The 22,943-nt window shown below is 39.3% G+C and overlaps 1 protein-coding gene across 1 annotated transcript; it reads right to left on the bottom strand.

Moving 5' to 3' along the window:
• Window positions 1–3,466: 3,466 nt before the first annotated feature.
• LOC129775020 (diacylglycerol O-acyltransferase 1) lies at window positions 3,467–18,210 on the bottom strand. Its single transcript, XM_055779174.1, has 9 exons — window positions 17,558–18,210; window positions 12,192–12,349; window positions 5,434–5,562; window positions 5,276–5,367; window positions 5,056–5,217; window positions 4,719–4,856; window positions 4,279–4,637; window positions 4,050–4,216; window positions 3,467–3,985 (listed from the first exon to the last, which is right to left on the bottom strand). The coding sequence occupies exons 2-9, from the start codon at window positions 12,305–12,307 to the stop codon at window positions 3,664–3,666; spliced, it is 1,485 nt and encodes a 494-aa protein (XP_055635149.1). The 5' UTR covers window positions 12,308–12,349; window positions 17,558–18,210; the 3' UTR covers window positions 3,467–3,663.
• Between the last annotated feature and the right edge of the window lie 4,733 nt (window positions 18,211–22,943).

Genomic DNA, 22,943 nt, shown 5'->3' with positions numbered 1-22,943 from the left:
ACAATAGTACCTCTCCGTATCTGTCATCGTGGTCCAAGCGAATTATATTAAAATCGTGGAAAGAGAGATCATCTCGCGAAGAAAGCCAAGTTTCGGACAGAGCAAAAACATCACAATTGAACATATGAATTAAAAATTTGAATGTATCCAATTTAGGGATAAGACTACGACAATTCCGTGCTCCCTTGGCCGAGAGGTTAGCGTAATAACTGACATGCCGGGTGTTCGGGTTCGATTCCCGTTCTGGTCGGGGGAATTTTTCGTCAAAGAAATTTCCTCCGACTTGCACTGTGATCACGCGTATTCTAGAGCTTGCCACTCAGAATGCATTCAAGGCATGTTATTTGGCATAGAAATCTCAACTAAGTACTAATAAAAATGACGCAAGTAATACTACGTTGAGACGGCGAAGTTCCTCTATGAACGTTAGTGCCATTGAAGAAGAAGAGGAAGACTACGACAATTCCATTGTAAAACAGTGATATCTCCGACCTCTCTATTTAAATAAGACATCACGAGAGATAATCATTGCAAGGAAAGGCCATGTTTGCATCAATTTGCTGCAAAATTGTCTTTAACACTGGAAGAACTGAGATGACAATGGTTCTGATGGAGTCGGAAACGTCAAAACACGTGAAGATTCGACCCACAAGGTCAGTTAACTTTATAAATCCCGATTGGGAAGTTGAACTGGACGGAAAAACAGGGGTTGGGGTTGGGGTTTTTGATGTCCCCTCTAGTGCTGGGCCGTTCGAAGGTGAATTATTTCCACGGAAACCAGGAGGAACCTGATTTTGCTTGTCCGCTGCACTTGATTTTTTAGGCATGCTAACAGTGGGTATGACCGGAGGGACTTGTCCTTGAATTTTGGGATGGTATTTGTTGTTGGGCCAGTGGAGAAGCGCCCTTTAAAATATCCGCAAAAGTGCGCTTCGAGCGTTCCTTCAAAGATCGTTTCTGTTTCTCCCAGCGACTCTTGTAAGTTTCACAAGCTGAGAGCTCGTGTGGGGATCCCCCGCAATATGGACATTTATGCTCCGTAAGTGACACAGTGCTCCTTGTTGGCACAATAATCTGAAGTGTGACCAACTGACTTGCATTTTTGGCGAGTCATGGGCTTTGGCACGAAGAGTCGCACAGGCAGTCTCAATTTGCCCACCATGACTTAGTCAGGGAGAGCGGAACCAGCAAAAGTTACTCGAAACGAGTCTGACGGCGTGAATTTAGTTTTTCTTGGCTGTCCAACATTTTAACGGCCACCAAAAGGAGTCTTTTGAATTTACCAACTCCTTCTTTTATCATTTCGCACGACAGACCCGTTTCTGTTACCACCCCCGAGATTTCTACGTCATGGGCACTACAACACGATCTCTCGTCGATCACAATTGCATTTGCGTGTTTCCGATCTCTCACGACAACACGCAGTTTGTTCGGTCTTACCTTAGAGATTTCAACCACGGAGGAATAATATCTTGCCAGATCTGAATGACATTGATAGACTTTCCTTTTGGTTTGGGTCGGAAAAACAACCCATGGACCAGCTCCAGGTGCATTGTCTGGATAGACCTTGACACGAGGAGAGGAAACAACTGAGTGGGAAGACGAGATCGATTGTTGAGCGGGAGCGGGATCAGTAGGGCTGGGAGGCAAGTTCGGGAGTTGAGTGGAAGCGGGAGCGAGGGATTGAGGGGGCGAAGAGGAAAAGATTGCCAATTTCCTTGAGGGGGGCTTGTTGAGGTTGATTTACTCTTTCTCTGAAGAGACATCTTCTGAGGAGGGAGCGCGTTTAAGCGACTTCCCAGCCCCCGTTGTGAGGAGGAAACAGTAGTTTCAATCTCCATTTCAACATGACCTCTTTCTGCCATTACGGCAGATATAAAATAATATAATTCTTAATTTTTCTCTATTCCTAAATCTAATATATGTTATACTTAAAGCGCACACCAATGCGAATGAAATGAAACGGTGTCCCAATCGAACCGCGTGGCAATCGCTCGGCACAGCTGCAACGGTATATCGCACTACAACACGATGATGGAATCGATGACGATGATAAAGCACACACAGCGACGATACGGCACACGTACATGTGCACACGTGGAGGACTTCTTCCTCACGCTGGTTGTGATTGCTGCTCTCCTCACTCGCGCAATACAGAAGAACCCCATTAGGGCGAAATAACTTCATCAGCCACGAACTGATAACGGTATAATCTCCGCTCAATAATAGACGCGAACAAATTTGCGACCGATGTCTTCGGACTGCGCGAGCTGACTGGAGCGTTCTCCTTAACACAAGGTAACGAGACCACTTGTGTATTAGGATTGGACGATATCGGATCGATTCTTAGAAGATCGATCTTTTCCATTCCCATTTCCAATTTTTTGTATTCTTTTGTACTCGAGAAAATCGATTTTTTTTTTGCTTTCGAAATTAGAAAATTATTTGTAGATTTGTTTTTCAATATTCATCGATTTTTTATCTCATCAAAGGCCACCTAACATTTTTTTTAAACATAATGTCAACATTTGGATCGCTTCTTCTACGATTTACCTCTGTACAAATGCTGACAGAGACAGGCGAAAGGTTGTTTTCTAGAACTGGCGCCAAAATCAAGAATCGGCTTCGACTAAATGGCAGATGTATGGAACGATTTGCATTTATGGGATCATTGTCAGATTAGTTCTGGGTGGTTGTTGAATTTCTAATAATGCTTTTTCAACTAATTTATTTAATAAAACGACTACCTGACAGCACAAGATGAATGCCCTGTGGCTGTGGCCTTCATGTTGAGAATTATAACAAAATGTTTTTGATGTTCGAATAGAAATATGCATTCCCTGTTTAAGTCGCTTAGGTTCTTAGTCCGCCTACGACCGATTATCTCACCGGGATTCAAAATGCTTTTTCAACTAATTTATTTAATAAAACGACAACCTGACAGCACAAGATGAATGCCCTGTGGCTGTGGCCTTCATGTTGAGAATTATAACAAAATGTTTTTGATGTTCGAATAGAAATATGCATTCCCTGTTTAAGTCGCTTAGGTTCTTAGTCCGCCTACGACCGATTATCTCACCGGGATTCAAAACGGATCTCCAGTAAGTTTGTTCGTACACCGGTTGATGCCACGACGAGGTTGAGATTGAATTTGTTGGTCAGAGGTGATAACAGCAGTGGTAACACGAGTTGCACGTAACCAAAAACAAATGAGAATATGCGAGAATATAAGCAGGAGCAAAAGTAATAATCATTGCGATGGAAATGCTTAGATCTTAGTTATTCGTAAGCTGTTCTAAACTAAAGCCTATTGCGTCAATGAATTTTGAAGCAAAAGGAAAGGTTTTTTGAAGCTTCTGATGGAAAATATGTCGTATGTCCGAATCCCGAAGCATTCCGACAAACAAGACCTTCAAAACTTTCTTTATGGACGGACTTTGGTATAAATTGTATGAAAATACGATCGTTAATTTCCACAAAAATGTATATATTTAAAAAGGCAATAAACGTACAAAATGTTGAATTATCTATCGAAAAAATGTGATGTTATAGTTGATGTATGGCTCTCAAAAATGTGATGTTAAGGCTCAATGTTGTTTGTGAGTTTTCAAGCCGTTGTGAACCTAGGTTCAAGCTCTGCCGCACCTTGTACCTTGGCAACGGTCACACCAAAACCTCGTTGTAGTGCGTAATCACGTAATCGTGATAGTACATCATGATGGCGAGCGGTTGGCCGAGAATAATCGATGCCCACACAACGATGTTTCCGAAGCGGGGTCCGTACTGGTTTTCCATGAACTTGGAAACGAAAGAGAGCGGTATCTGGGCCATCATACCCATGAAGGCCCAAATCTTGAATGTTCTCAGCGGAACACTGACGAGGTACTCGTGGAAGAAGGCACTGACGAAGAACACAATTATCGAAGCGGTTCGCTTGGAGCATCCCTGGCCGACCACTGGAATGTAGAGATGTCGAACGCACCATCTGGTATAGGAGAGAGTAATCATGTTTGGGATTCAAACCAATGTTGCTAGGGGAGCATTCTTACTTATGCACGGGCATGTTCCAACTTCTCCAGAATGTGTCGATGTTGTTTGCATTCCACCAATCCTGGTAGAAACTGCGGTCGGCAAAGTGAAGGAGTTCTCCCATCAGGTTTAGAAATGAGTGGAAACATAGATAGAAGAAGCACAGCCACATTAAATGGTTGGGAATCTACAATGAAACAAAATTGGGGTTAGCTACTCGGTTCGATGATCGTATCTTTCTACACATACCGCTAATTTCAGTAATCGTTCAGTCGTTTTGGTCAGGTCCATGTTTGAGAACGGAATCAACGAGTTTTTCACCGAGGGTATCATCCACTGTTGGAATAAACCCATCACAATGTGGACTCCGATCACCACTTCCAAAATACGCTTGATCAGGAAGCGCTTCCGGATCCGCGAGGTTCGTGGGAAGTTCAGTTCGTAGCATAATGTCGGGGCCAACAGGAAGTAGCAAAAATCCTTTAGATGTAGATTGTCCGGATAGTGAACCAGTTCGGGTACCTTATCTTTACCGTTGTCGTTGGGCTGTGGTGTCGTTTCACCTGCCCCGCTTCCACTGCGTTCTTGCTCGTGTTCGCGTTCGTTTTCTGACGTGAGGAAGGTAGAACTTAATTAGTCGGAGATTGAAATATAAAGCGAGGGCTACTAAGCGCGTCAACTATACTTACGCAGTTGTGCAATGGAAATACTCTGTCGTCGGCTGGATCGACTGCGGCGTTGGTTACGGCACCACATGTTAACCTGAACGTAGCTCCACATTTTCAAGAACAGAATGCAGTACCAGAAACAGACTGTCATCGCACCAACTAGAATTATATGGTATATTTTATTTTATTAGTTTAGGTATTTTTTATTACAAAAAATTTACATGACAAAAATCGCACTCAGTTAACTTTTCAATCTGTTTGTTTCCAATATTAGTCTCATGAAATAATAAGAGATATAGAGTGTAGTCATTTTCTATACCGTGCAATTTAGCCAATAACTACAAGCTGTTGTACCTACCGAGGCTAAAGTTGTGCCCTTTGACGTGTATCACAACCATTGGAATCAGCACTAGCACTCCCATGTTTACCATCTGCACAGCCATTCCTCCGCCCTCGATGAGTACCTCATGGGCCAGCCCAAGCTCCGTGAACAAACATATCAGTATAGGAATAAACGAATCTACAGAAGAAATTTAAAAATCCAACGCATCTCATCAATGTTACAAAAGTTATCTTACACAGTATCAACAGCATCGACGGAATTCCTTCGCCCTCGTCCTTCCCCGTGAGCACCACGAACCACTGCACCGGATCGACCCGGATGCCGTATCTGGCGAAATCGAAAACTACCATTAGCACCCGGATGTACTCGGGCGGAAGCAAATTTGCAACATACTTGATAAAATTTTCTAACACTAGCCGAAAGCCTCCCATCGTGAGCAGCAGAAAGCCCCAATTGACTAGACCGGTGAAGTTGTCGAAGCCCGAGCTCCAGGAGAACAGTGAATCCCTCGGGTAATGGCATCTGGAATTGGGGAAGAAAACAAGAGAAATGCGCGATAATGGGTTGTGTTCCTGGAAGGATGTGATTTAAAAGATGTGTGTTTGACGTTGTGACAAAATAAGTAACATGCATTTGTGATTTTCTAACGATGCAAAACTAGCAGTGAGAAAACGTACCAGACGATGCTAAAGAGACCAATGATGACCTCTTCGCATTTGCTGAAATATGTATGTCTCGTTCAATGATTCAACTGGTTATGTACATAGCAGGTACAATTGTTATGTATAACTGAAATATATTTCACAATGAAGATTTTTTTTGTGTATCGGTCGATATGTATAGGAAATTTTCCCTCCAAACTATCGGTACTCAACCTTTTTTTCATAGGGGCCACAAACACGTGACAGTCATGGTGTCGCGGGCCGCAGAAAAAAAGAAGTGGCCAAGCTTAGCCAAAAATTCAGGAATGAATCTCTTTAGTACAGACATTTAGTAGCCCTTAGAAGAGCCGATCATAATAACCAAGGCAAGCAGTTTTCAGTATCTTTTAGCGGAATAACATATCCAATGCTTCCAAAATCAACGTCCAAAGAACACAGCGACGTAAAATCCGAATCGAACCCACCGAAGAATGTAGTTTTCATCGCTGAAAAATACCTTTTTCACATCCGACTTGAAATGCGCTGCACCTTGACACCATTTTCAACCCGGAAACAATACTCGAATTCAAAAAAAAATATTGATCTATCGGAAAAAGTCGCCAATAAGTCATTCACGATCTATCAGACATACGGCAAACGACGGCAGCAATGGCAGGGCAGCGAGGCTTTCCAAATGGCCAAATGTTCAGTTTAGTTTTCCAAATTGATCTTTTTTTAAAGCTAAAGGCGAATGATCTGAGAAAGTCAGAGAGTCTGAAAAAGTCTCGATAATTCAAAACATCATCACCATTACATCAATCTATTCGAACATCCTCCTAAATTCACAGCAGCTCTTTTCTAGCAAGAAATTATTTAAATAAATTGGATGACTGACGAATTGTGAATGCTGTGAAATTTCGAAAAGCTTGTTTATGCTCAATAAATTGAAAAGAAGCGGAACTTAAATTGCAATATTAGAGAGAACACATTGTTCGTAGAACCATCACTGATTTTGCTATTTGTTGTTTCAGAGAGGAGAGTCGATTTTCATTTTTTTTCTTCGAAGATGGTCATAACGTGTGTAAAGCTTGAATTACTTAAAAAATCGGTTTCTTTTTTGAACGATTTTGACCGTTCTTGTATTTCCCGATAAAAATGGCCAATACATCCCAACATTTCCTTCTCCATCCTTGACCCAGTTCGGAAGGTCTTTCGCCTGATTTGCTTATCTTATCTTAGAGATCTTAGAAATTTTATTTCAGTAGCAATTTTTCAATCGTTGGATTTTAGTAAAACCTTTTGAATGGCCATTTCACACCTGTGTGGCTTAGAAGCATATCAGCGATCAGTCGAACCAGCAAAAAAGTGAGTAAACAGATTAAACTGTTCTAAAAAATGGGTGGGTTATATCTATGATATAACCGCAAGGTTGACGTGGGACTACCTTAGCGTAGCAATCATTCGTTTGTATTGATTAATTGACGTGGGACTACGTCTAAGCGGAATATATGAAGGGTAAAATGAAAACCTAAACATAGAACATGCAGGAAAAAATGAAAGATTTCGAATGCTTATAGCTCGAACATTTCGTACTGGATAGGATAGATGTTTGCATCACTTGATAGGGAATATTTCTACGCATCTATCGCAACTAACAAAATGTTGTTTTTTCATTAGATAAACAATTGAATAACTGTAAAATATTAGGCGTTATCTAAACGCCCAAACTGCATCGTTTTGATTGGCCCGATTTACGGTTTCCCTAACACAGCCATCAAAACCAAGCAGCCTTGGGGAAATCGGCATTGCAAATACATGAAAGTAGGGGGACTTTTGTTCTCATCGAAAAATGTTCCCTAACACAAACTTTAAAACCAAGCAGCGAAATCGGCATTGCAAGCACACGAAAGAGCCTAGAGGCGAGTGAACTGAAAAGTTTAAACCTTCTTAAAGCCAAAAAGAAGAAGAAGAACACACGAAAGTAGGGGGAGCTTTTGTTCCCACCGAAATGTGTTCCCTAATAGAGATTTCTAAACCAAGGTGCCTGGAGAAATCGGTATTTCAAATTCATGCAAGTCGGGGGTATTTTTGTTCCGACTGGAATGTGTTTCCCTAACACAGACTTCAAATCCATGGAGCGTGGGGAAATCGGCATTGCGAATTCATACAATTCGGGGGTATTTTTGTTCCGATTGAAATGTGTTTCCCTAACACAGACTTCAAAACCGAGGTTTCTGGGGAAATCGGCTCTGCAAATAAATGCAAACTGCGAGTACTTTTGTCCTCGCTTGCCTTTGTGCAGAGTGGAATATGTCTGTCCTAACATGATCTTCTAAACTTAGGAACCTGGGAAAATCGTGCAGACACTAGAAGCGAATGAACTTCCCAGTTTCAAGCAAATTCGAGATTCGAGAAGTATGTACACTTTTGGGATGTAAACTTCAGAGGGAAATGTAAAATAAAATAATCGTTTGATAATTTTTTTTTGTCTTTATTGGAAAGATTTTCAGCCTTAGGCTGGTTCATCAAACGTTTGATAATTCTTCCGTACATATATTTTGTTCTAGTCATCATACCAAACGTAAAAGGTCCGTCATTAAATTCACTTGTAACGAAGAACAATCAATCACAATAAATGAATTGACTTTACACGGCATTTGTTCATTTTTTTCACTCACAGAGCAAATATATTGAACTCAATTGAATTTGGAAACTGTTTCATTCAATCAAGAATTTAATCAATACAAACGAATGATTGCTAAGCTAAGGTAGTTCCACGTCAACCTTGCGGTTATATCATAGATATAACCCACTCATTTTTTTTTGATAGAATGAAACAATTCTCGAATTCAATTGAATTCAATATATTTGATTTGTGAGTAAAAATATTGTATAATTCCTTATAAGGTCAATTCATGCATTGTGATAGATTATGTTCTTCGTTACAAGTAAATTTAATGACAGTCCTTTTACGTTTGGTATGATAGCACAAAATACGGAACGGAAGAACCATCAAACGATTATTTTATTTTACGTTTCCTTCTGAAGTTTGCATCTCTCATGTGTACATTTTTCTCGAACCGCAAATTTGCTTGATTTGATGAACTTCAGGCACTTGCACAAAGGCAAGCGAGTACAAAAGTACTCGCAGTTTGCATTTATTTGCTGAGCCGATTTCCCCAGACATCTTGGTTTTGAAGTCTGTGTTAGAGGCAAACACATTTCAGTCGGAACAAAAATGACCCCGACTTGCATGTATTTGCAATGCCAAATTCCCTAAGCTCCATGTATTTGAAGTCTGTGTTAGGGAAACACATTTCAGTCGAAACAAAAATACCTCTGACTTTCATGTATTCGCAATGCCGATCTCTCCAACGCTGCTTGGTTTTGAAGTCTGTGTTAGGGAACACATTTCGGTGAGAACAAAAGTCCCCATACTTTCATGTATTCACAATGCCGATTTCCCCAAGGCTGCTTGGTTTTGATGGCTGTGTTAGGGAAACCGTGGATGCGGCCAATCAAAATGAGGCAGTTAGGGCGTTTAGATAACGCTTAACATATTACAGGTGTTCAATTGTTTATCTAATGAAAAATAACATTTTATTAATCGCGATAGAAGCGTAGAAATCGAAAAAGAAAAATAATTTTTTTCCTGCATGTTCTGTGTTTAGGTTTTCATTTTAGCCCCCACATACTCCGGTTAGGCGTAGTCTCACGTCAAAAAATAACAGTTGCCGAAAAGTATAACGTTTGTAATGCATAAAGAAAATATAAAATAAATAAACTTGGTCTATTTTTTACGTCATCACGGGTTTGAATCATTATGGGAAGACCTAGTTAACTGCCCAAATGGGTGCGAAATCCAATTCTATCCATTGGGTGCATTCAGAAGCAAACTATTTTGCATTTCTGTTCATCATGGGCAGCAAAAAAGAACTGATAGAGATTGGCCAGCCGACACATCGATGCAAAAAAACCCTTTCTTTTATGCCGTTGGAGCAGTTGTTCGCACGTGAAAAAAACGCGTTCGACGTCTCGTGGCTTCAATTCATTCGGATCATTCCCGCTACTCTAAGTGTATCTGCAAGTTCTTGTTGCGTTTGTGACGGATCTTGATCGAGTGAAGCCTCCAATTCTTCATCTTCATACTTTTTGACGTAGAACTACGTCTTTCAGGAAGGGTGCCAAATCAGACAACAGGTCACGTTTTTATGAAATAAAGTTAACGTTAATAACTATTTTCACTGTGAACAAATTCTCATTATTTGCATACTAATCTAATTGGAAATTCTCTAAGATTTGTTTGATACGCTATTTATTACAATTCGCTAATCTCAAAACGGTTTAAATTCATGAAAACTGGAAGAACTTCTTACTGCCAAGTTTCGATTGGCCCGATTCATGGTTTCCCCAACACAGACTTCAAAATCGATGTACCTTTGGGTATTTTTGTTCCCACCGAGCTGTGTTTCCCTAACACGGACTTAAAAATCAATGTGCCTGGGGGAATGCGCTTTGCGAATACATGCAAGTTAGGGTATTTTTTGGTGTTGAGTACTTTTGTACTCGCTTGTCGTTGTGCAGACCGGAAGCGCATTTTTAAACTGAGAAGCCTGGAAGAATCGTCATTTCAGATACTAGAGGTGAATGAACTTTCGCGGTTCGAAAACTACGTGAAGATGAGATGTGCAACAATTTCAGAGGAAAATGTAAAATACAATTATCGTTTGATTCCATTCACATATTTTGGTAGTCCTAGGCATCATATCAAACGTAAAATGACGTTCATCAAATTTATTTGTAACGAAGAACATTATATATTACAAAAATGTCGATGCATTCTAAAATAATATTCGAAGTGGTAAACAAGTGGATTGCATAATGTAATTGCGTAGTTCTACGTCGAAAATATGCGGTCGTGTCCTAGATACAACCCTTTACATTTTTTTTGCGGTCCGGAACGTTCTTCGTCTTCCAAGTCAAAATTACCACTTTTAAACCGTGCAAACCACGTCTGACACGTTCGCTGAATTGGAGCATGGTCATCATAAACTTTTACCAAAGTGCGATGACTTTTTACAGCTTTCTTCTTCATATTGAAGTAATGAAGTAACAATCCCCGCAAAAACACTCTCGTTGGTACGAAATTCGACATATTCGGAGTGACAAAAAACTATGTTGTTTACGCTTCAACTTTTTGACATATACTGAAAATAACGCGCAATGACAGTAGCTTTCCAATGAATGTATATAAATTTAATTCACTGGAAAAATAATCAAGTTACGCCATCTGTTGTAAAACCGAAGAAATATACCGGTACACTTAATAAATTTCAGCAGCAAAAAGCTAAAAGTATCCAAAATTGATTTTGTTTATCAATGTTAACAATTCAATGCTATCGAATCTGTTTGATACTTGAGCGTATGAGATTTTTTTATTACGAATACTCCAAAACACAAAACATTTAATGATCGAAATTACGAACCAAATTATATCCACTCCTGTAGGTATATATAAATGATGGCATTGAAAGGAACTAGGTCAAGTGGTTTTATCAACGTTAGCAACTGCCATTATTGGTTTTGCGAGATTGGGGTAGCTGACACGTTCCCACAGTTAACCGGAACCACTCGTTGATATGTGTTATCATGCGATGAGAACCAAAATATATATGATGTCTAGACACAACAGAGTACTTATGTGCAAGATCAATTGTACGCTATTATTAGTACACAAAATGAAAACGCAAGTGACGCGAAGATGAGAACCGGATTACGCCAGTTCTTCATTGTTTTCCTGGAGCAATGCGAGGGTGCACATGGTTCCAAAGTTCATCCTCTGAACGCGTGCATGGCCACAATCAATCGACCATGGTTTGATTAATCTTGTATGGCGTACGTTTGTGCACATGGCATGTGTTACATATAGTTATTTCTGGGAGATCCGGTTTTTGTTGTATCCTGGTTATCTGCTCCATGAAATAAACTATATTGACTAACGAAGTATCAAACAGATTTGTATTCCGATGTCTAGATAATCATATATAGTTTTGAAATGAGATAGATTCAAATGTATTTATCATACAAAACATAATGTTTCGAAAAACGGATTTAACCGTTTATTGATCCTCGGGATAACGAAATCCAATAGAGGAAAATTGGATGAATCATATAGCTAAAACAGCAACCGAAACAGACATGCGCCACCTGATTATTCTGTTAATATAACGTTGGTTTTTATAATATTCCGCAAACTCATCCGCATGCTCACAAAAACTAACCCTTACTCAAACGGGTAAGTGCGTTTTCAAAACTATCCCAAGACAGAACTGATTTCTTGCGTCTAGATTTTAACTGGATAACTTCATTTTTTTCATTTTTGATACGAAATTTCCGTCCGACTCACATTGTTTAAAGTACGTTCAATAGTTGCGAGTGGCAAATGTCAATCCAATATCAAACCAACAATTCATTTCAACATTATCTAAATGAACCGCCCGCAATACTCACGGTTTGTCTGGTTGCGATTTTCGCTGTTTGGTTTCCTGTTTGGTAATCTCCTCGGCTCGGGTCACGCTTTGCGTCCGCCGGTAACGGACTTTGTTGTCATCCGTCTCGTGTAACATTTTCCTGGTTCCGTCTTTCTATTTTGGCACTTTATTTGGTCTCTGTGAATTGTAAAGATATTGTGTTATCAATTTTGGTGTCTGGTTTGGTGTTTCTATTGATCTGATATACCGTTCTGAATCATATTTCGAATAGCTTCATATTTCGGACACTCTGCAATAATAACTTGAAATGCTTAATGCCCCGATGATATAACTAAAGGGTTACTCCAAAGAATCAATTGTGATATTAATTTTATAGTTGCATCATCAGGGAATTAAGCATTTCAAGTTCTTATTACAGTGTATCCGAAATATAGTTCAGAACGGTAATATAATCATATTTGTTTATATAGGTAATTGGGTAGAGTATATAATTTTGTGGTATCTGGTGATAAGATTCTAGTTATGCAACGTATGATAGTAACCGTTGTGACTGATAATGGTCAAGATATAGATTCGTTGGACGACATGAAATTGTTACTAGAGCGATGATTAGATAGAGGATAATCCTTTTAAATATCACGCTCGGATTGCCACATTCTTTGTAGAAAATCGTGTTCGTCGAAAATTTTAACAAAACTTAAACGTATGTCAAGTAAACAAAAAATGATTAATGCCGGTATTGCATTGAATGTTTCACCAGTTACGAAATTAATACCCGCAAAAATGGAAGATTGGTTCAAGGTTCCTTTCATGTGAAGCGACTGCCGATTTCCTCCCGTCGTATGCGTTTTCCGCGTAAATAAGGTTGATATTGTTCAATTATCGTGGTACACCGTCTAACACTGACTCATCACGCCGTTCGCAAATGATGGTAAATACGTTTTACGATCTATTTGTTAGCGAAAATGAACGCTGAATGAGTGTTAAGGTAACACGGGGTTACACATATGGGGTGATTTGGACCACCCCTTTATCTCAAAAATTACGGCTCGACTTGGATTTTTTATAATGTCATTTCATTCTATTGTTGAACCGTATGTACCTAAAGTAAAAAGACTTTGGTAAAACTTCACAAGTAGAGGGAAACGGTAGCATGAACATAGCAAGCACTTTGATCGTCAAAAAATGTGAGTTTTCTGATAGTGGTTTTAAGGTTTTTCCCGCTAATTAAACAAACTTTTCGTGTTTTGTGCAGTGAACTTCTGTTCGCCTACAGAAGAGGAACAATTTGATGTAGCAAAACTGTAAGTTTGCTAACAATAAATGAAATTAATTGCATTTTAATTTTTGCGTGTTGTGTTGGGTGACATGGACACGTTTCTGTGGGGTGAATTGGTCCTACTGGTTTGAGACCTTTCTTTGGTCTAATTGATTCCAGATGCCGCTGAATTACAAAAAGAAGGATGGACAGACAACGTTGGATGAAAGAGGAGCTTCAAAGAGCAACGCAGGCCATCGAGAACGGATTTTCTTTGACCAAGCATCAAAAGTGTTTGAAAATGCTCGATCAACAGTGAAAAGATTCATGCAGAATTCGAGATGGTGTCAATCCAATTTTTCTGGTCTGCAATCTGGCCAAGGCACCTGGTATCGATCCCAAAACATTGTTACTGATTGTAACATTATCCCAAAATACTTTACATAAACATAAGTATGTTTTTTTCGATGAAACACGCACTGGACCAAATCACACCACAGACGGTCCAAATCACCCCGCATCAAATTTTAATGTCCAAAAATCATCTCTTTCATTTTATGATATGTTTGGTAGATTGAAGCTTTATATAATGATTGAACATTATTTATTGGGAGAAAACAAGTGTAGCTCAGTATACAATGTGACATTTTTTTATTTAGACCGTATTGGTTTGGAAATATTAGGATCTGCTTAGGTGGTCCAAATTCCCCCTTTTCCCCTAGGTTACTTCTTCTAGGTTACGTGCATTTAAATAAATATACAGCACTAGATGACCCGGCAAACTTCGTCCCGCCCAAAATTTATTTTTCGTTATCACATCCACGTTTTCCTACTAAGCGCACGTTTATTGGTCCAATCACAGAACTGTTCATTGATTGATCTTCTAATCTACCCTTTAAAATTATTTTTTACTATAAAATTTAAGTACTTCCACCAAAACTCGACATTATAATATCAAATTATTTTCAGACACAATTCACGTGCAATATTTTTCATCCACTTGCAAATAACATGTTTCTTGGTTACATAGAATAAATGTTTGATACAGAAAATATGATAGAATGAAGACAGCCTTAAATCGGACAATTCCTTTCTAAAGTTTTGTTCTTATCAATACATTCGGCGATCCATTTTTATCTATATAGATAGAATAAGATATAGGAGTTCGTTTTATCACATTAAAATCCATTTCCACTTTCGAACAAAGATAAATTTCGTTAGCGCAAATATCAAATGGACTAACAACACTTGTCACTATGTTATTGTAGAACATATACGAATTGAATTTTTCGAATTTTTCAAATTTCCTTCACAGTTCTCCGAAACTTTTAAATTGTAATCCCCCACCCCCTCCAGAACCACCACATGCCAAATTTGGTTCCGTTTGCTCGATTGATTCTCGAGTAATGCAGCCCCGCTCTTAGGTAGGGGGAGGGGTGTCAAACCACCATAGAAACATTTATTGTCCCCTAAACCTCCATATTTTGTGTTTTATTTGCATGGTAAATCCCCCCCCCCCCTTTTCAGCCAAATTAACCGATGACTGCTCTGACCCTCTTCGATTTTTTAAACTTTGTAAACATAAGATGACAGCTTGCCAAAAACCGTAATTTTATTTATCTAGTGACTTATTTGAATTGAGCCTGTCTTTTTATTAACGCGTACCCGTAAGCATATTTGATCCTTTTTTTACGTAGAAAATTTGGCAAAATTTACGGTACGGATGATACAGGTGAACGCAGGATACAGGAGTGGTTTGTTCGATTTAGTTCTGAAAATTTGGATGTCAAAGATCGACATTGCTCTATTCGGTCAATCATTGAAAAAGTCGATCAAATTTTGCAACTAGTCGAGTAAGCTGTCAGAAATCAGAATGCACTTAGAATCAACCATATGACAGTTTGGAATCATTTGAAAAAGTCAGGCTATGCAAAGAAATTCGATGTTTGTGTGCCACATGAATTAACGCAAAGGAACTTGATAAACGGGATTCCCATCAGCGAAGCACTACTAAAGGTGGCCGTACGCTGTTTATCCGGAGGTCAAATATCTGACAGTTTTTGACAGATAAAGTTTGGTTTGAAATTTGTACAAATACTATTTTGTATGCCACTCTTCAATGATCAACAGTGGCAAACAATGTCAAACATGGAAAAAGTTCGACTGAAATATTTAAGGTAACACATGTATCGACAGGTTAGGCGAACAGACCGAAAAAATATTTTAGACATCCGATAACTGAATATTTGCTTGTCGTGTTTTGTGTCGAAAATAATTGATCAGTGCACGTTGTCTCAAAATTTTATCTGTCAAAAGGCTTCGGTCAAATAGCGTATGAGCACCCTAACACGCAACAACATCAACCCATTTTCGAAGCAAATCATCACAAGTAATGGGAAGAAGAAAAAAGGAAAAACACAGGAATACCATTCGCAAAAGAGCGCGGTGAACCATCACAAACGATTCCAATGATTTGATTGACGCCAAATAAGATGATGCTGTGTATGGTAGAATTGAGAGAAAGTCGTCCACTCAAAGCTTCATTGTTTACAAATGGAAAGATGAACGAAGCGATTAAGATAAATCCAGACCAGAATTAATCAACAGCAAAAGTGTGATCTAGCATAACGACAACGCGAGACACCTAACGCGCCAAAAAATTGAGGAATCTGGGTTGAGAAATTTTGGTGTATCCACTGTATAGCCAGGACTTTATACCGTCTGACTGTCGTTTGTTTAGATCTCTGCAGTACTTTCTTGATGGAAAACATTGACTGACCTGCAGAGCTGTTGCCGAAAATTGCTTGTAAAAGTTTTTCGTCGGCGAACCTCAAAAGTTGGATGGAAATTATCCGAAAAAAAGGTAAAAAGTGGTAGCGTCTCTTAGGGAGCTCATACACTGTTTGACCGAAGCCAAATATTTGACTCTTTTTGACAGATAAATTTTGTCCAACGTGTACTGATCAAATATATTCTACACAAAACACGACAAGCAAATATTCAATTATTGGATGCCTAAAATATTTTTTCAGTCTGTTCTTCGAACCTGTCGGTATATGGTTAGGTTACCTTGAATATTTCAGTTGATTTTTTCCTTGTTCGGTGTTTGATATTGTTTACTACTGTTGGAAATTGAAGAGTGGCAAACAAAATAGTGTTTGTACAAATATCAAATCAAACCTTATCTGTCAAAAAATATCAAATATTTGACCTCCGGGCAAACAGTGTACGGCCACCTTTAGTAACATTTGTAAATTTTAACCAAATAAACAATGTTGAATTCCGTGTATCCATTCAAAAAGTTCTTAGGGTGTGTTTCCGTGAGGAATCACAAAAATTTTCTTATTTACCGACATATCAACATATTGAGTAGTATTTTATTTTAGAGAATAATTAAAAAAAAACATAGATGAGCAAATAAGTCGGAAGAAAGTGGGGCATCTCATTAATTTGTTTCCTTGAAGAACTGTGTTAATCTTAATTTTTTTTCTGAATTATTGTGATTTAACTTGTAATTTGTAATAGGTGAATTAAAAAAAATGTCATGACATTCCGCAAGTAGTTCTTATGTAATAACAACAAGATGAGTTACAAACGGTGCAACAGTTGTTTATTATGTACCAGGCTCATTATGATCTGCATTAAACTAAAACAGTAAGTCAGATCTTTTAGGATTTAGCAAGTTTTTTAGCAAGTATATTGCTATGATGAAACAAACCTACAAGATAGATGTTGTTTTAATTGGATTTTTAATCGGATTATATGATAAAAACGAGCCATAACAAAACAGCGGAAAAACTTTAATGAGTAGAAGACACTTTTGTTAATGGTATATTTTATCGCTTCAGTTTAACAAGAAGTTATTTTTTACACTTATTTGGCCGGTACAGTTAGAAACACATGATGAAATTTGTTTATATCGATACCCACAACAAATCATCTTCGTTGAAAATCATCAACTATTATCGAAATGCACGTCAGAACACCTCAGAGCAGTAAATACGTCATGCCAACAGATGGCAATAATTCAATTAAGCCGTTCGCGGCTCCGAAACCAATCTTTCGGCTCCTCGCAGACAATTTACGATACTTGCCAATTACCCACCAGTAATGCAAACTACACTGACCTTGGTTGTGAACAGCAAAACAAAAAAAAAACAAATAATTGCCGCTCATTCAATTCCGCCGGTCCCGCTCAAGGAACCCCGAACTCGGGGTGGAGTTGAACTTCGATAACCGGTTTGTCCGTCAGGCGTGTGTCTCCGACCTCATAGCTGCATAGCACTTCGCTTTGACCCTAAGCGCATGAGCTGTTGACACTGCTAGAATGTTTGGTTCTCCACACCACATTAGCTATTGTTAGGTTTATGTGTACAAATCACATGCACATTGGAGTTATATAACACACGGAATCTTCCAGGTACACTGCGGTCTGCTGTTATCGGCTTCACTACTCGTTACTACACCGGCTTATGTTCATCAACTGAGCTCCTACAGGGCACTAGACTTTGTTTTAGCATCAGCGGCAAGAATCGAACTCATGCACCGCCCGCCGGTTATCAGCGCCTGCTATCAAGCTATTTATTACCGTTTTACTATCAGTATACAACATGGAAGGAAGCACAATGAAGGCGTCATGGACATGGAACGCAATTCCAACTCGACACACAAACTAACACTCGACATCGAAACTGACGGATTGTCAGTGAATGTGATGCAATGTTTTCATCGTCACGTTCCGACCGCACATACTAAACTAGGGAGCGTATTCTGAGTTGTGGAGCCTCGGTCCGAATGTTGAGTACAGAGTCACATGCGTTTACTTAAGTGGTCCAGAGAGCGAGAGTGCGAACTTCTTCCTCTCCGGTCGACTCACGACTATACGACCACTAAGAACCACAGACTGAACGCTTCTCATATGGGGTTTATAAGATGATTGTAAACAAAGTAGTAGAAAAACGCATGGTTGTTCCTGTCGCTAAAATCATTTATTTCATCATACATTTCATTTTTACTCATAACAGTCATCTCGAATAATCGAATCATGGAGTAAAATATAATGATTATCATGCAGTCCATCAGCCGGCGATTTCGACCTGGAAAACAAAACGTGCGTTTTGATGCGCAGTGAGTATAATAACAGAGTACAAAACAGATGTTCCGACTGCAGCATGTGGAGCTATGTTTTGGTTGGGAACAGCATCACAGCATGGGATGAATGTGTATGTACAATGCGAAAAGCATGACTCGACATAGGGAAGCTTTGGTACGGAGTCGACATAACGGTTATTGAGGCAAAATTGACTTTCAGGCGTGCTTTTTCACTATGTGATTGACACACAGTGGAAAGCACTAGATGGAGTTTTTTCCGAAAGCATGAGAAAATATGACAAGGTACAAATGTGATAGCGTTTCCTTCTGATAGATGGCTTTGTGTATTTTTAGCGGCTACCTAAATTACAATTTTCATTGTATCATGTATATTGTATTGTATCAATAATTTTTTATTTAAAAAATTGTTTTTTGCTGTTTTATGTTTGCTCCATTCAGTTGTGAGTTACAGGGTGTTAATCATGGAGGTTAACAAAGAGAAAATTCGGTACATTTCACATTTTTTTCTTTTATAAATGCGAAAATGCAAGCTAGGTCGCTGAATTGTGAATGATGTTTATGTTGCCGATAGTGCAACAGTAGAATACGTGCAACTTAATTTATTTTTAATTTTTTTTTGTTTTTTTTAATTGATATTTTTTAAATTTTTATTTTAGTGCAATACACCAAATTAAGATCTCTACTGTTAACAAATAGACCGTTTGAAGCTTGCAATTCACTAGGAACGTTCAAAATTGGCCATCAGAAGAGGTTTTTGGTTCCATCGGGACAACGCAAGGCCATCCTTTTCCGAAAGCTTGATTGGAATGTTTCAATGCACCATTTCCTCGCACTGCAAAATTTCCTGAGTGATAAGAAAATGGGATGAAGAGAAGATTGTAAAAATCTATTGCTACAGTTTTACAACAACAAATTTTACAACAAAACGATGCATATTTCGCCCAAATCGGGCAATCCGAAGCATATTAAAAATAGATTTGAATTTCGCCCAAAAATAATGGATTACTTTTTCCCCAACCTAATACTACCCTTATTGTTGGCGAAGGAATTAAAATTTATTTCCTAAAATTTGTTTTCGTAATTTTATTTTGAGGAATTCGCACTCGCGGTGATCCGAACCGCGGACTACTTGCGGACAATCGGTGCTTAATCTTCTAAGAAAATTGGTATGTAGGGGTTTTTGGGGCCGGGGAAGGTTTTCGTGATAGTTTGAGACCCCTCCCTCCTCTCTAAGGGGTGGCTGCCATACAAATTAACCACAAATTTCTACATTACTCGGGAATTATTCAAGGAAATGAAACCAAATTAGGCATATTGAGGTTTTAGGGTGCAATAAATGTTTCTATGGTGGTTAGACCCTCTACCGCCCCTCTCTAAGGGGGGGCTACCAAACAAATGAAACATAAATTTCTGCATTACACGAGAATTACTAAAGCAAATGAAACCAAATTAGGCATATTGAAATTTTAGGGTGCAATAAATGTTTCCATGATGGTTAGACTCTCCACTCCCCTCTCTAAGGGGGGCGAGGGGGTCTGCCATACATATGAAACACAAATATCTGCATTACTCGAGAATTAATCAAGCAAATGAAACGAAATTTGGCAAGTGGAGGTTTTAGGGCGCAATAAATGTTTTTACGGTGGTTACATACTCCTCCCTCTTCTCTAAGGGGGGGGGGTCTCGGCTGCCATACAAAATAAACACAAATTTCTGCATAACTCGAGAATTAATCAAGCAAATGAAACCAAATTGGGTATATTATGGTTTTATGGTGCAATAAATGTTTCTATGATGGATAGACTCTCGATCCCCCTTTTTGAGGGGGGGCTGCCATACAAATGAAACACAAATTTCTGAATTACTCGAGAATTAAACAAGCAAACGAAACCAAATTTCGCATGTGGAGGTTTTAGGATGCAATAAATATTTCTATGGTGGTTAGATACTCCTCCCGCTCTCTAAGGGTGGGCTGTACAAATGAAACACAAATTTCTGCATAACTCGAAAACTAATCAAGCAAATGGAGCCAAATTTGGCATGTGAAGGTTTTACGGGGCACGAAACGTTTCTATGGTGAATACACTCCTCACCCCTTCTCTAAGGAGGGCTGCCAGACAAACGAAGCACAAACTTCTGCATAACTCGATGATGTTGGGTATGAGAAATGTTTCTATAATGGTATGATACCCAACCCTCCTCTGGAATGGAGAGGAGGTTCCATAAAAATATTACACATATTTCAACCAAACATGTTAATTGAACATTTTCGGAAAACTCTGAAGGAAAAAGGGAAAAATCGGAAAATTCAATTCCCATATGTTCTACAATTACATAGTGACAAGTGCTGTTGGTCCATTTGATGTTTGCGCTAGCGAAATTTATCTATGTACGAAACTGGAAATGGATTCTAATGTGATGAAACGCACTCCTATATCTTCTTCTATCTATACCAAAAAAATGGATCGCCGGATGTGTTGATAAGACAGAACTGGAGCAACGAATTGTCCGATTTAGGACTGTCTTTATTCTATCATACTTTCTGTATAAATTATTTATTCCATGTAACGGAGAAACATGTTATTTGCATGTGGTTGAAAAATCTTGAACGAGAATTGTGTCTAAAAATAATCTTATATTATAATGATGAGTTTTGTTAGAAATACTAGGAATTTTATAGTAAAAGGTAAATCCAACGGGGTCGAATAGAAGATCAATCAATGAACAGTTCTGCGATTGGATCCATGAACTTGCTCATAGTAAGAAAACGTGAATGTTTGAAGGTATTGATAACAAAAAACAAATTTTGGGCGGGACAGAGTTTGCCGGGTCAGTTAGTAAATAGATAAAAACAGTAAGTGATAATTTTTGTAATTTATTATTGATTATTATTGACTATCAAAATACAAATTCAAAATTTATTCCTAGCATGTCAAAAAAAAAGTGCACCAGTGGTCGAGTGGTTAGCGTCTCACATTATCATGCCGGGTGTTCAGGTTCGATTCCCGTTCTGGCCGGGGGATTTTTCGTCAGAGAAATTTCCTTCGACTTGCACTGTGGTCACGCGTATTCTAGAGTTTGCCCCTCGGAATACATTCAAGGCGTGTTATTTGGCTTAAGAAATCTCAACTAAGTATTAATATATGACGCTAGTTAATGCATACGTTGAGACGGCAAAAGTTCCACAGGGAACGTTAACGCCATTCAAGAGAAGAGAATGTCAAAAAAAAGGATGCTGTTGGAATAAATAAACGATCTTAACGAACTAAAGGGTGTGTCACATCAAATTGCATCACGGAAAAAACGCTGTAGAAATTCGCCCAGTAGACCGATCCTTTTGAAAATTTTAGACAGTAAAATAAAAACTATTAAACAACTTTTGGCATTTTCTTTTTATTCATACTTCGAGCCCAAACCCGTATGCTCGCACCTGGCTCTTTACCCCGTCCATAAGGTTCTGTACAACGTCAGGTTGTAGTTTTTTTTGAACAGAAATCCATTTTCTCTTGAAGTCCGCCTCCGATTTGACAACTTTTGGGTTCTTCCGGAGGGCCTGCTTCATAATCGCCCAATATTTCTCTATTGGGCGAAGCTCCGGGGCGTTGGGCGGGTTGATTTCCTTTGGCACGAAGGTGACCCCGTTGGCTTCGTACCACTCCAACACGTCCTTTGAATAGTGGCACGAAGCGAGATCCGGCCATAAGATGGTCGGACCCTCGTGCTGCTTCAATAGTGGTAGTAAGCGCTTCTGTAGGCACTCCTTAAGGTAAACTTGCCCGTTTACCGTGCCGGTCATCACGAAGAGGGCGCTCCGCTTTCCGCAAGAGCAGATCGCTTGCCACACCATGTACTTTTTGGAAAACTTGGATAGTTTCTGCTAGCGAATCTCCTCCGGAACGCTGAATTTGTCCTCTGCGGAGAAGAACAACAGGTCCGGCAGCTGATGAAAGTCCGCTTTGACGTAGGTTTCGTCGTCCGGCGTGCGGCTTCGTCAGCATTTCGGTGTAGCTTCCGGGCTCGCGTCTTCCCCACCATGTTTTGCCTTTCGTCGCGGTTAGGAGCCTTCTGAACCTTGTATGTACGCAGGCGCTCCCGCTGCTTGGTCCGCTGGACGAATGAACTTGACAAATTCAGCTTATTGGCGACATCCCGGACCGAACTTCTCGGATCACGTCTAAACTGCTTAACTACGCGCTTGTGATCTTTTTCACTGACGGAGCATCCATTTTTGCCGTTCTTCACCTTCCGGTCGATGGTTAGGTTCTCGAAGTATCGTTTTAGTACTCTGCTGACCGTGGATTGGACGATTCCCAGCATCTTACCGATGTCCCGATGTGGCAACACCGGATTCTCGAAATGAGTGCACAGGATTAATTCACGACGTTCTTTTTCGTTCGACGA

This window comes from Toxorhynchites rutilus, chromosome 3 (assembly GCF_029784135.1).
Source record: "Toxorhynchites rutilus septentrionalis strain SRP chromosome 3, ASM2978413v1, whole genome shotgun sequence".
Taxonomy (NCBI): Eukaryota; Metazoa; Arthropoda; class Insecta; order Diptera; family Culicidae; genus Toxorhynchites; species Toxorhynchites rutilus.
The sequence above is the reverse complement of the archived record's forward strand: the minus strand, read 5'-3'. Positions and strand labels throughout refer to the sequence as shown.

Excerpts from the sequence above, each read along its gene's own strand:
- LOC129775020 (XM_055779174.1), bottom strand. The coding sequence starts at position 12,307 with ATGTTACACGAGACGGATGACAACAAAGTCCGTTACCGGCGGACGCAA. Across the intron at positions 5,368-5,433 it reads GTGTTAGAAAATTTTATCAA|ATACGGCATCCGGGTCGATC; the intron begins GTATGTTGCAAA and ends CGATTTCGCCAG. Across the intron at positions 3,986-4,049 it reads TGGAACATGCCCGTGCATAA|ATGGTGCGTTCGACATCTCT; the intron begins GTAAGAATGCTC and ends CTCCTATACCAG.